We start from the raw sequence: 14351 nt of genomic DNA, 5'->3' as shown, positions 1-14351 counted from the left end.
TACCTGTTTATGTTTATAGTCTTGTCATTTAGCCTTCGAGAAAGACTCTGCTAGGGTCTAAACGTCAGGCCCCTAACTATTTTTTTTTGCATTTATACCATAGGTCCTTTTGGTTGATAAGCAGTTTGCAACGGCTAATTCTATTTTTGATTTTAATTTAATTCTATCAACTCAGTCCTAATTACCAGTTAATACCGGCTTTAAGTAGCCGCGTGTTGACCATGATTTTAGACGGTCATGCAGAAACCCCTCACCCCCATTCCATCAGCAAGATTGGTCCCCACCCACTAATTTGGAAAAAAACAAAACATGTACGACTGTTTCCTGCATTCTTCTTTACAGTCATAGAACAGTAACGTCCTGGTACACGCCCATGTGTTCTTTGCATCATGCACCGTGTGCATGCGTGACTAATCATTCAGAATCAGAGCAGATTCAGCATCACAGAATATTGCGATACGTCTAGAATCAGTGAGAATAGGCAGAAGATCGTCACGAAATCATGGCAGGAGCCGATCCTGAATCTTCCCAGTTGGCAAGCAAGCCTTCGGTTCTCGTTCTAGGGGGTGAGTTCCTGTCGTATTCCAGTACGATTTCACTTGATTTCAAGCTAATCCGTGAAGTTGACCTAGGCGAAATTTCGAAGTAAATCTACGAGATCTTATTTCGACGCACTCCTTTCAATTTGCGCTGGACATGCTGGACAACGCGCGCCAAGCGTTACCTGCGCCGATTATGGAGCCTCGTGGATACCCGGTACCATGTACAAGTGTGACCGTGACAGATCAGTGTTATGTGTTTATTGTACTACTAGGCATAGTAGTATATGAAATTGCAATGGTTAAGTCCTGCAGATTTATCCTGAAATATCATTAGGCCTATAGCTATTTTATGTCGGTTAAAAACACGTCATTTTTTTAAACTGTAGTGTTGATTCCTCCATGATTATATTACTAGTCATGCTAGTTGTCAACCTGTGCGAGATAACCACTTAGTTGGAGGTGTTTGCACAGTAACCACCAGCACCAGAACCAGAAAATGTATTTTAATTTTTATGAGGATCAGCAATCATGGCCATAATCATCCCACATTGATTCTTTCTGAAATTTTATTGCGTTTATTTATTTTTTACTAATAGTAATACTATTACTAGGCCTGCCCTTGCTAGTGGAGATAGGTACATGTACGTGCGTAGAAGGCCTAGAGCCCAGTCAGATTTTTGTATGCCAAGTTAAAAAACAACAAAAATGAACAGTTTCTCATCCCCACCACCCTCCTTTTTCCCGCCCGCCTCCTATTTTTTTAGGCCAAATAAAAACAATAAAAACATGTTTAGCATCCTGCCTTTTGAAAAAAAAAGGAAGCAGTAGTCCCCTTTTTTTAAATGGCCACAATTGGACTCAGGAAATGACATACCAGCTTTATATGGACTAAATGCAACAGACAAAGAGGCCAAAATGATGTCACTGTTTAACATTTATCATTTTTTTTTGGTAAAAAAAGAAAAAAAGAGGCGGCTTCCAAAAAGCAAGTGGGCGGGAACGCTAAACATGTCTTTTTTTATTTGGCCTTAATTCATACTTTTGCAATTTATTTTGCAAGTAGGCGGCCTACAATGTCAATAAATTTTTTTTTTTATTTCCAACAAAATTGTAGCAGCATGTAAGAAGAAGGGGGACATCTCCTTTGGACCCAATTTTGTATCGACAACAGAGTTGAGAAAATGAAATCCGATGGTCCGCCATTTTAATGGGGGGGGGGGGAGCCGCCTGCTTCATTTTTTTCAAAATGCCTGGATGAGAAACTGTATTTTTTTTATTCAGCCTTATAAAGTAAAGAGTTACAGTATGGAGGTCCCTAGAGGCCAACTGCCTACTCTATATCCTGCCTTTAATTCATTCTTCCCATGAACTTGGTGACCTTATGCAAGTATATTTATAAACAAGTGTAATATTGAAAATTTATGGTAGTTGCAAAATATACAAGCTAAAGTGTGGTGGGTCAAACAGTCAAAAGATTATAAATTGTGGAAAGATTTCCATATACGAAGTTCACTCAACACCCTGTGTACAAACCCTATGAGATTGGACTGAAAAATTCTAAGTGTTTTCTAAGAAAATGCTTGTATTTTCTCACTGCTCAAATTGACTTTGATGACATGAAATTGCTATCTGGGGCCTTGTTAGTTAATACAGAGGAAAATTAGTGAACTTCGCATATGGTAATCTTGCCACTTTATGATAAAGATGTTTTATTTTGGGATATGAAAAATTGTTAATCTTGAGAACTAAAACTTGCAATTATGTTCATGATCAAGAGTACAATGTATAGTTGTCTTGAAAAATGGCAGTGTACAACACATGTATGTTCACTGTACATATTAGAAAAAAGAGTCATAAAATTTGGTTGACAGTATCCGGCAAATGTTTTTTAGAATAAAGTAGTCAGCAATTTTAAAATCAAATCTTTTAACCCACAGAATTTTTCTCCCATGGTGTTACAAAACCTCCATATTAAACTTCATAAAATAAGGAAACTACAAAATTAAGAACCACCATAAAAATGATAGCAGAGTTGCACTGACCATATTTTTGCACTTCTTTTTTACAAACCTGCAGGATGCGGCTTCATAGGCAGAAATTTTGTCCACCACTTAGTTACAAACAATCTGGCATCCAAGGTAAGTCCCATATTAATTAGGGGTCAAAATGTCCACAGTTTTAGTGTGCGAAGGGCAGATATAACACAGGGAATGCAGTAAAGAAGCCTTTAAAAGCAGTCATAGCAGAAATATTACCAAATTTGTTATTTTGTTCCATAACGTGAAGTCACCAATATTTGTTCCTCACATCATCATTCAGGCTGTAACTTGAACGACATAAGAGAATATTTGTTATTTTTTTGTTTTAAAATGGAAAGAAAATAATATCCAAATTGACAAAAAATTGTCTTCTAGTCATCTATGGATGTTGTCATTCTTGTCTGGATGTACACAATTTTCTAACCTGAATTTTTTGTGTGTGAGGATTTGATGGTCACATCTTTAAGAGCCTTTAGAAAAGAAAAATCTTCACGGGTTTGCTTGATTGTAACCTTATGCTCAGAGCTTCAGCCACTGAGCACTCCAGTGTTTACTGACTTTCGAATGAAATTCTTCTGTTGTTTGTTTCACTCATGCAGATCCGAGTCGCTGATAAGACCCCTCCCCAAACAGCCTGGCTGAATAGTGCACACAAGGTAAGCAATGTGAGATGCAAGAATGTTTTATTTATATGATAATTTGGTGCTTATATAGCCCTAATTACCAATGCTTTCAAACTGTTTCTCAATTATTATCCCTTGTTCATTGAGCAATGAGAAAATGAGATCAGAACACCTGGGCTGTGTTCCACTTACGCTAACAACGCAAACCTTGTCAATAATTTCCGATTGGCTATGCACAAAAAGATTGCAAACATTAGTAACATTTGTTTGAGTGGCACGCACCCCTGATCTGTATCCACACAGGTACCCATTTATACTCTTGAATGGACCACAGAGAAAGGACACAGGCAATTGTAGTAAAGTGTCTTGCCCAAGAACACAAGCACAACTTACATCAAAGATCAAGGTGCAAACTCACGTACCATCCCAATGTGGTGAGGTGGACACTGTAACCATTTGGACCACTTTTCTGTGCTAAAAAGTTGTCAGAGTGAACAGAAAATCAGAGAAAAGTATGACCCTGCAAAGTCTAGACACCTTTATGGCACTCTGTCTGTAAAGTGTACATGTACATGTAGGTTTGGACCTTGTTTATAAATTAAAATTTTGCATTTTGAAATGAGTGAGCACGGCCAGACATCTTGAGAGCTAGCACTCTTTAGTGTACATGTACTCAATAGATTATGTGAAATGTTAAGTACCTTTGTTATCACCACACACAGGAATCCTTTGCAAAAGTTGAATTTATCTCCGCTAACCTCATCAACTCAGGTTGGTTCCCCCATGCAGTTCTATAGTCTTGCACTCCTCTTACGTAGTACCAGCTGACTGCTCTGTCTGCATGTGTGTGAGCATGTTGTCGCCCACCAAAAGTAAAAATGTTTTTGTTTTGGCAGTGACATACATTTGTATACACTGGTTGTCATTACATGTGTGCACGCCATGTTTATGTGCTTGTTGACTTTCAATGCATGCGGATGAAACTTTGCTTTCCACGGTAGCCCTTGGCACTTGATAGTCAATTGGTGCAGCAGGTTTATTAATCAAGTTTTTAAGGAAAAGTTAGACATGGTAGATTTTGGCTGTCAACCTTCAGAGTCCTGGTTCAGGCACTTGGATCCATGGGCGTCAATCAGTGGGGGACGAGTGGATTAGTCCCCCCCCCCCCCCCCCCCGCACTTGCCCCCCCCCCCCCCCAGCCCAGCCCCCCCCCCCCCCCCCCCCCCCCCCCCCCCCCCCCTCCGGATCCACCAATGGGTGTTGTTGGTAAGAAATATGTGAATCAAGGGTCACAAAACCTCAGTGCCAAATCCAAGTCATGATTGTCAAGTCCCACTGTGAGTTCCTTGTCAGGGTGACTCATGTTGAGGCATACACAACTCGGCCCGCCAGAATAGTCATTTGCTCTCTGCAAATAACAATATGCTGCTTCCTTTCTTTGCTGAAATCATCTTTCTGCATGGTAGAGAATATGCTGATTGCGCACATTTATGTGTATAGGTGTTTAATAACAGTATATTAATGAATAAATTAGGTAATATTGCTGAATGTATCAGACAGGCTTACGTGAATTTCAGTAGAAAAACAAGAGAATTGTATTTTAAACGGTTGTTTGTCCAGAATAAGTGTGCTGTGTGCTACTTTTTTCCCTAAAAACATTTGCCAAGGTCCATTGTCAAGTGTACATGTAGTAACGAGCATTGTTCTATTTGCCAGATGTTTGCTAGCTGTTTGATTTGCATAAACGGCTGTAAAGATGCAAATTGCGTATTTTATTCTCTTTCCTTCATAATGCTTGTGCGAGTAATCTGTACGTATATTCAGCAATCCTGCATGAGTGTGTGCTTTTGAATTGGTTGCCATGGTGATTGGTGGTGGGTTATTAGAATTTTGGTTTCATTTTTCATTCATGTTCAACGGTGCTATGTATGCATGGTAGGTATGTACATAAAATAGACAGTAAAATGTTACAAAAGTGCTGAAGGAACTTGTCTCCCTTTTTAAAGATTTGATACTTCTATTTTTGTCAAAACCTTTTAGGCAATTTTTTTCCCATCTCCACTCTGCCAAAAATAAAAAAAAGAGCTGCCATAGCACTTTCAGAGTAAATGCTAGTTCATTTCAAAGCAAAGTTTTCATGGTAACAGTGAACGTCGTTATAAAATATAAATTTAAATTCGTTTTTGCTTTTTGTATGAAACAACTTTAAGCCTGTCAAAGTACATTCTCTTCCATAATTTGAACAAGGATTTGAAGTCAAATAATATTTGTCATGGAAATTGATTATTTTTGTACAGGTACGTACTTGTATTTGACAGTCAATGTTGTCAATTATTTTCTGTGCAATATCGGCGTGCATAGCAACCACCTGTGTGCTAAGATATGCTGGTACCGTCGGCCAATGTTTTTTTCTGATTATATCTGATACTCAGCATTTGTTGTCTGCTGTGATGTGGATGTGCTGTTTTTAACACGCGAGGGGCGCAAAGCACGTGAGGCGAAGCCAAGATGCTTTGCGCTTCGAGGCATACGACGATTCAGTATCGAAGAGGAAATTTAAACTGATACATAGCGCTACCATAGAAATCCACCAAGCAGAAGTTTAAGTCTTATTGAAATAACATCAGTTTCCCTATACAGAATACACTATTCAAACAAACCAAAAAAGACAAACATACCACAAAACAACCCAAAATCTCTATTTCCTTGTTTTTTTTTCTGGCTTAAAAATGCTGTATATCGTAATAGCGGGAACTGATAGCATCAATTATCAGGAAACGTTGGTATCAATGGTATTTCATTGTTTCCCTCGCAAGCGATTGTAAAACTAATACACGTTTATTTCCTGGTTTTTGACACTGCAGGGTCGGTGGCCAAGGTTTTTGAGGATAATGGGAAGTCGTTTGACATTGTGGTTAACCTGGCCGCCCAGACCAAGTATGGTTGCTCGGATGAGGTGAGAAAAGGCTTCTCACTGTGTTGGACCATACCACTTTATTTATGTACACATATTTCCAATATTATAATTCTGCATCATATATTCGCCCACTGTATGTTAAATACATCAAACACAACAATTTCCTACATTGTATATTATTGACTCGTGAGATAGTTGCTGGTTGTTTAATATTGATTAATTTTCCCAGAATGGTTGGTTTTATGAAAGCCATATTGTTTGTATTTTTACTTTTTTCTTTTTTTTGGAAATTGCAAAATTTGTACTTTCACTTGTGTGCAAAGAAAAAAAAAGCTTGCTGCAATTTAGCAAGTGTAGTGGTATATAGTGCTTCACAGTTCCAGTCACAAATAACAAGTCCAGCTACAAGTACTAGAATACATCACAAGTCTAGTCTCTAGTAAAAGTGGATGAACAATAATGAAGGAATGCCTTTATTACAGTTCATTCAAAGTTTCAAACTACATGTAAGCTAGTGATTTGACCTTGCACTTGTGACAGACTTGTGAAAATTTTTGATAGACTTACCAAAAAGCAGCCTCCATACTTTGATTTTTGATTGGTAAAATTTGATAACGCAATTATGTGAGTGTTACGTGCCAGTTCCTAAGCACAGCAGAGATCAAACTTCTTTATAAGAACTGTGATGAACCATGTAAGAACATGTACTTGACCTACAAGTAGGCAGGGAAGTGCTGTCTCTTTATGACAACAAATAAAGAGGACAACTGATGAACGTTATAATTAATTGACCTTTCCACCTGTTAATCAAACAGTGTGATTATGATTGGTAGGTAGGATTGGCTGAATTGCACCTTGCCCATGGTGGGGGTATTTTTGGGGTTTATGGGAGAAAACTTTACAACGAGTGATTTGTTTTGTTCTTTCATGTGACACAATACAGGTTTACAAAGAAGGCGTGCAAAAATTGAGTCTCCAGTGTGCTAAGGAGGCTGCTAACAGACATGCCAAGAAGTACGTCGAACTGTCTACAGGCCAGGTCTATATGCCAGATAAGGTCAGCCATGCATGTGTTTTACTTCTCATAAATGCCATTACAAATCGAAAAACACCGTACAAAGTCTTGTGTGGTTTGAAATGTCCTCGTTTTGTCTAAGTTCCCAGGTGCATGCCTGAAACACTATATGACATGGACCTCAGGTGACACAACATCTACCTGAAGCTCCTGCATAAAACCCCTGGAGTTTAGACACATGGTTAGAAATTAAATTTTGTTAGTTCAGTAACCATAAAGAAAATTTTCCTTCATTATTTAATTGCACTTTCCTTGGAATATTTTCTTCAGAAAGCGAGTTCGGAGGATGCCAAAATGTCTCCATGGACCGGCATCGCTAAGTACAAGTTGCAGCTTGAGGGGGAATTGCCTCACGTCGAAGGGTAAGATATCTTAACAAAATACTGACAAGGCAAAATTGTTTTGTTTATTGTGGAAATAAATAACCTCAATCTTTGTATTTATTTTTGGTTTGTATATGAAACAAGTCATCACAGTCGACAACATTTTACATGCAATTCTTTTTTTTTTTTAGTGTTGTAGTCAATTTACCTATTTTGGATCACAAGTCTTAAAAAGTCCATTGCAGGTCTGTTTTCGTTTGCTTTGTGTTAATTCCCATGCACCACAATGAAAACAGTAATACATTGAAAAGGAAATACAAAAGATGTTGTGAATGGTGGATGCTCATCATAAAAAAAGTTGAACATGAATCTTCCAGTCTCAAGTCAACTCACAAGCTATTCAAATGAACTCTGACAATTTCTTGTTTTTCTTTTATTCCCCGTTACTTTTGACTGGACTTGCGATGGACGATTAAAACACTGATTTTCTGAATGTTCGTGGACTGTGAATCTTGTACGAGGACAAACAAAGTGTTTTGATGTTGTTGAAAAAAAAATTAGATCAGCGGTTGATTTGATTCTCCCCACTTCAGATTGAATTATGTCGTGCTCAGACCAGCCATTGTCTATGGCATTGGAGACCGAGCTGGAATCAGTGAGTAGTCTGCATTACATTGTATTACATTGTATTACATTGTATTACATTGTACTACATTGCACTACATTGTACTACATTGTATTTACTCCTTGATGGATCCATTAAACCATGAAGTGCTGGGATGGTTTTGGGAGTTACATGTGTTAGGAGTGACGAGCAGGGCGTTTTGGGGTGGTTCAGGTAAAAATTGATAGTTTAAGGTATTTTTGGCAATTGACCTTCACTTTCAGTTAAATTTGAATGATATCTGGGTTACCTCTCCTTCCCACGGTCCTGGCCGGAACCTTATACATTTTATATCGATGAATTCAAATCCTGAGATTGATTTTGGCTTATCACCTTTGTTACCTCTAGTGCCAAGGTTAATTGTGGCAGCCGTCTACAGACAACTTCAAGAGAAAATGAAGGTAAAACGCACTCATTGGACATCATTTGTTTTAGTCATTATACTGTTTCTTGCGAAGTGTGGTCTGCCATGCTTCAATTTGGTTCAGGAGTTACAATTCAGTGTAAACAAATCAATTCCAAATTTAACTTGCAAAAAGTGATTTCTTCACTGAAATTGAATTGAACACAAATAATTGCATGGTCATTAATGTAATGTAATCCTTACCTAAAATAATGTAGCTACCACATACAAACAATTGTTCAGAAATATTGGGATTGAATCTTGGATTCAGGCAGTGGTCACCCCTAAAACGGACCATATTCAAGAAATAATGGAGGAATTTGCAGGATTTAGGCTATATGCTATTTTTCCATGAGCCCAATTGGAGGATTTTGCAGGATTGAGGCTACATCCTAGCAAAAAGGCCTAGGGAGTTAGGGTTAAGTATATGATCAGACGTTTTTAAGACTTTATGCGGTATAAAAAGATCCATTTCTTTGGTTGAGAGCAGAGCCAGTCATTTCAGCTAAAAGAAAAACTCTCGCTATTACTCTTTGTTTTTTAGGAGGTAATTTCATACATTTTAGTATGTAATGGACAATATGTATTGATTATTGATAATTTTATTGACGTATTCCTTAGTTGCTGTGGACAACGGATCTGAAAATGAACACGGTCCATGTGAACGACGTGTGCTTGGCAATATGGCACTTAATACAGCACGGGGAGCAAGGCCACGCCTATAACATAGTGGACAAGTCTGACACAAGTAAGTTGCCAAGTTCTGTATCAGTGTAGTACACACTTGCAGGAATACAGTAAATTACAGAGACATTTTGTAAAAAAAATCACATAAATTATTTATGTATTGTGTTATATTTTGGCCATTAACCCTAACGCACCTGAATCCATCAAAATCCACATCCCTGTTTCAAGGGATTTCGGCGGATTCAGGATACCTCCATATTGCACCAACTGGTGGATTTTGATGAATTCAGGATTTTAAGCCTAGCGGATCTGCAGGATTTTGATGGATTCAGGATACCTCTGTATTGAGCCGTTGGGGGACTTTGGCGGATTCAGGATCTCAACAGATTTACTCCCGTCTAACTGGTGGATTCTGATGGACTCACTGGCCACCAACAATTTTTTTGCATGGCAACATTGATGGATTTTGGCGGATTAATAAAACAGCCCAAGGGGTTAGGGTTAATATTCAAATGTATATTGTAGAAGTTATTTCTTTCCTTCTTACAATTTTTGCCGATCCCAGTGCTGAGGGCCAGTGACTTACTCACTGTTACGAGTGAATTAGACTTGCTTCATTCATCCTAACCTTAGCCCAAACATTTTACTTCACTGGTCAGGATGGCCAGCCCATCCATCCCACAGACTAACTGACTGTCATTTGGGAATTAGACTTGCTTAAGCCTCACCTTGACCCAAGACTTTGACACGGATGACTGCCTAGACCCCTTAGTCCAAATTGGACCAGGGCCAGCTTTACCTGTTTGAAGTAAGTTCACATTGCTTTGTCATATATTTCAGCGCAGGGATCCATCTCGGAGCTAGTGTGCAGAATATTCGACATCAAACACGACTACTTTGGGACTGTCATCTCCAATTTTGCACGGGTATGTTGTTTTCAACATTCCTTTTTTTAAAGGATTTTTCAACTTACATTGTTTCAGTTGTCTTGTTGAACTTTCCAAAGCTGGAACATGTCGCCGGTCTGTATAGTCAATCAGAGCATCTGCAACACATAATGTTTCGATGTAGTTGCTCCTGTTGCAGATGTCATTTTTTTGTGTGTACTTCATTCAAATCTTGGGAACATTTTTGATTTTGAATGGCGAGACTTTCAAATTCAAGCCAAGTGAATTAAGGTTCATTGTCCGTGTGTGGCCACCCTATACATGTACAGTATTATTACAGTAAATGTACACCAACAAAAATCTCATTTTTTAAGTACATGGCTCATTGCCAGAAGGGTCATTCCATAAATTAAGGGTTCACAGTGTGAGACTTTTCCTGTCCCTGTTACTTTATTATTTGCCATTCAAATATCATTAAGAATGACTTTTTCATTTGTTGGGTAGGTAGATTGCTTTTCATAATCACTCTTGGGGACTACTGCATTGAGGAGTACATCCAGAATTATAAACACAGGTGTCAAAAGTAACAGAGACAGGAAAAGTGGACCCCAACTTTACAGAATGACCCAAAAATGAATTTTCTATTGTTAACTTTTTGAATCATGCCTGTTTTGGTTGATGTTTGAACAGCTGAACATGGCTGAAATTGTCGACGATTCTAATGACAAGCATTTCACGCCGTGGACGGAGGCTTGCAACCAGGACGGTCTGCAGTACACACCGCTAAGCCCTTACCTTCATCAGGTGGGTTAAACTAGTGGATCTAAAGCCACTTTTTTTCCCAACACTGACCGGCTTTTTTGTAGGTGTAGAGTAGAAACATATTCAACCCACTGCCCTCTACCCCCTTACTACTCCCTGGCCCTCTCCACCTCTTGTCTGTTAAAAAAAACCCCACAAATTTTCATTTTTTTAAAACATTTTTTTATGTTGAGTAGGAGCTCTTGTACAACAAACACTTAAACATGGACGGGCAGAAACTGGAGTCTACTGGTTTCCAGCTGACCAGACCACTACTGACAAAGGAATTACTGAGAGAGGTAAGACAGAAGGCGTGGTGCTAGACCAAACGCTCTGGGTTGGGAGAATAAACCTTTCTTATGTTTGTAACATTGACTACCATTTTGTATGGGCAGCCACAAGGGCCTAATTCCAAGCCGTGGTTGGCAACAGATTTGACCCAAAATGCATATCAACATTGTCATTATTTCAGACAGAGGTATTTTTATCAAGTCTTTGGAAGTGTTTGTCGGTCATTTTGTATTTTCCAACAATGCAATGATGCAACCGTTAGTGAACTCATGTAATGAAAATGTGCACAATTTTCTTCTATACCGGTTGGTCTTAAGCACCCGAAACCTCATACTGCCAGTATCCAGGGACCTAAACAATTGATGAGCATGGCTAGGACATTTTTGTTAGAAAGAAACTGTTACCCAGAACTCCCAATTTGGTTCAGTCGTTTTGATTCCAGTGCCATTTTTGTGAACCAAAGTCAGGGGTTACGATATTCCTTTTGTTTAATGTGCAAGATAATCCTAGTTGGCGCTGGGATCAAAACTGCTGGACCGAATCAGGAGTTCATTTTTCTTCCAACAGAATTTCCTGTCCATATATATCAATAGTGTAGGTCTCTCAATAGTGGAAGTATAAGGTTGGGTTTTTTTGTTTTTTTTAACCACCCTGTATAGTTAGGCCCCCCGTTCTGAGACACATGTGCGATTAGATTTAGCAATTTCATTTAAATTTTCTAATGTTCTGATATTTTTTTTTTTGGACAGATGTTGGCCGACTATGTCAGCACAGGCCTGTTCCCCAAATCTCTGGCTCCGTCTCCAAGGTAATATCCATGACAACAAAACTGAACAAGAAAAGCAAAGCAACAAAATCAACAGTAATTTTATGTGCTATGACTTCTTAAAAAGGAATCAAAGTGAATGTATTTATAACAGAACATGATATAATATGCAATATGTGCGGATGCATTTTTTTAATGTAAGTAATGCAAATTTTTGTAAAAATTGAGAAGTTTTTGTTTCATTTAATTGGTGCATGCATGGCAGGTATTAACCAAGTTATTTTGTGAAGTCTAAAGAATACACGTACATATATGAACAAGAATATATTCAGCTTTTCGTGTCTTGCCAGTTAAAAATGAACATTGTCCGTGTGCAACACTGATCAAATTGAAACTATTTTAGTTTTTAGTCTTAAATTCTTAGTCCTTTTTAAAACTTCCAATAAACCACAGAGAAAAAATGATTATGTTCATCATGATGTTTTTCAAAGTGGAACAAAGAAATTGACTGGAGCGGGGGTTGAACCTGCCACCTCCAGAATGCTATTTCCCATCGTGACTTTGGGCGTGATCCCTGGCTACATGTCGTGTATAAGTTTATGGTTTCTGACTACTAGCGTCCCTTGAACAAGGATATTGACAAATTGGGGAACTGCCAACATAAGGCTGGATAGCTCAGTTGGTAAAGCACCAGAACGGCAATCCGGAGGTTGCAGGTTCAAACCCCGCACCAGTTAATATCTTTGCTGGAAGAAGGAAATTGATACCAAGAATCACACTTACCTTTTAAAACTTAACTCATATAACATGGCCAACATTCCAGCAAGAGTTTAAAGGGTAGAAAGGAAGAAAAAACAAAATGACTTTTTCACATTGTTGGGTTTTATTTTTTATGGGAGTAACAGGGTTAGAGTTGGGTATTTATTTGGTTGATGTAAAAGAAAATGTAAGTCCATATGCATAAATTTCAGTTGTTTTGAAAATTGTGCATCAAAGTGCTTCTGAATCTTTCAGGTTATGAAATATTTTAATTTTCAGTGTTAAATTTAAAAAAAAAGAAGGTTTTAAGTACATCAACATTCTTTTATGTATCAATAAGTGTGCAAGAGCTGTGTTTGTAATATCGTGTGCTTGGATACTGTCATTTTATTGGTCTAGAACGGCCACATGTCCAGTTTGTAAAAAAACAACGTTTACTTCATATACACTGCATTGCATGTAAACTATCTCATGTACACTGCGCTGCATATAAATTGTGCAAGTGTGGAGGGCCTGCCTATGCACTCGCGGCTGAGAACTGCCACCGCACAGTCTCATATCTGGCAGGAAAGTTGGCATGATATAACAACTGTTAAATGCTGTGATGCGGGATTTGTCATTTATAATCCCCTTGGGGCGTATGCGCCCCTTGGGTAACAAAAACGGCATATTCCACATCACAGCAGTCAACAATTGTTTAATATGCCTGTACTGCCGCTATTTTTGCAAGCAATAAGTAATCTCAATTAGATGTTGCATTTTAACAGGTTTTTGACCAAACCTTGTGAGGTCGAGGTCGAGCAATGAGTTTTATGTGGGAAAAGTGATAAACAGGGTCAAATTTCATGGCGCTGCTAAGCAATAAGATAAAGATTTATGGTAGCATCGTGTGACAAATCTGCTTTGTGACTCTGTGAGGTTCTGGAAGGAACCGGCGGAAATTCAACATTATGACAATGTTCTCTTCCCGTTGTCGGGAGACTGCTTAGCAGTTAACAGAAAAAGTGTGCTTACTACAGCAGAACATTGTGCTAACCTTAAGCACTATTTCATGGCATATGCTAACGGTTGAGTGGAGTTTATGCCGCTGATGTAACATTTTCCTTTGAGGTAAGCGTGTCTTTTGTGAAGTTACTGCTTATATCCTAGTCTTGGTCCAAGCCTGGAATTGAATCCTATTCCCTTTATGCAGCTGGTCTGTGACAAGTGTGGTCTCTGTCAACAAGATGAAGCAAATGAAATCCAGTCTTGGCAATATTGGCAGTGCTACCCAGTAAATTCCGAGCATTTAAAGCTTTAGTCTGTCATTTGTAATTAGTGCATTTTGTTCGTTTGAAGCAACACAAGTGTTCAAAATCTAATGAAGGATACTTAACAACTTACTTGATGAAGTTTCAGCTCAGCTTCAGCTTCATATTCCGAGAAAAAACAGCATTCTAGGATCTCAATTTAAAATCAAAAGTTGCTAAATCATGTTTCGAATTGTTTTGAATTGCAGCTTTACGCGATGTTGCGCACTGATCCTGTGCGTCGTTCCAATGCTTGTGCGCGCTGCGCCGAATAACAAAACGAAC

At 38.5% G+C, this 14351-nt stretch overlaps 1 protein-coding gene across 2 annotated transcripts; it reads left to right on the top strand.

Annotated features, from left to right (window-relative positions):
* The first annotated feature begins 371 nt into the window (after positions 1 to 371).
* Positions 372 to 13318, top strand: LOC119729729 (dTDP-glucose 4,6-dehydratase-like). Of its 2 annotated transcripts, XM_038202441.1 has the most exons (14): positions 372 to 566; positions 2619 to 2680; positions 3181 to 3237; positions 3927 to 3975; positions 6069 to 6160; positions 7065 to 7178; positions 7467 to 7558; positions 8113 to 8174; positions 8532 to 8584; positions 9208 to 9334; positions 10114 to 10199; positions 10851 to 10964; positions 11159 to 11260; positions 12002 to 13318. In XM_038202441.1, the coding sequence occupies exons 1-14, from the start codon at positions 503 to 505 to the stop codon at positions 12062 to 12064; spliced, it is 1137 nt and encodes a 378-aa protein (XP_038058369.1). In that variant the 5' UTR covers positions 372 to 502; the 3' UTR covers positions 12065 to 13318. The 2 variants fall into 2 exon arrangements, with proteins under 2 accessions (XP_038058369.1, XP_038058370.1); XM_038202442.1 differs by lacking the exons at positions 372 to 566; positions 3927 to 3975 and adding an exon at positions 3976 to 4076 and having other exon boundaries at positions 2666 to 2680.
* Positions 13319 to 14351: the final 1033 nt, after the last annotated feature.

The sequence above is a fragment of the Patiria miniata genome, unplaced genomic scaffold (genome assembly GCF_015706575.1).
Source record: "Patiria miniata isolate m_02_andy unplaced genomic scaffold, ASM1570657v1 HiC_scaffold_21, whole genome shotgun sequence".
Lineage (NCBI taxonomy): Eukaryota > Metazoa > Echinodermata > Asteroidea > Valvatida > Asterinidae > Patiria > Patiria miniata.
The sequence above is the reverse complement of the archived record's forward strand: the minus strand, read 5'-3'. Positions and strand labels throughout refer to the sequence as shown.

Bases quoted from the DNA above. Each gene is read 5' to 3' on its own strand.
- LOC119729729 (XM_038202441.1), top strand. From the start codon at position 503: ATGGCAGGAGCCGATCCTGAATCTTCCCAGTTGGCAAGCAAGCCTTCG. The intron at 8,585-9,207 runs GTAAAACGCACT...CGTATTCCTTAG, and splicing joins AACTTCAAGAGAAAATGAAG to TTGCTGTGGACAACGGATCT. The intron at 10,965-11,158 runs GTGGGTTAAACT...TATGTTGAGTAG, and splicing joins TAAGCCCTTACCTTCATCAG to GAGCTCTTGTACAACAAACA.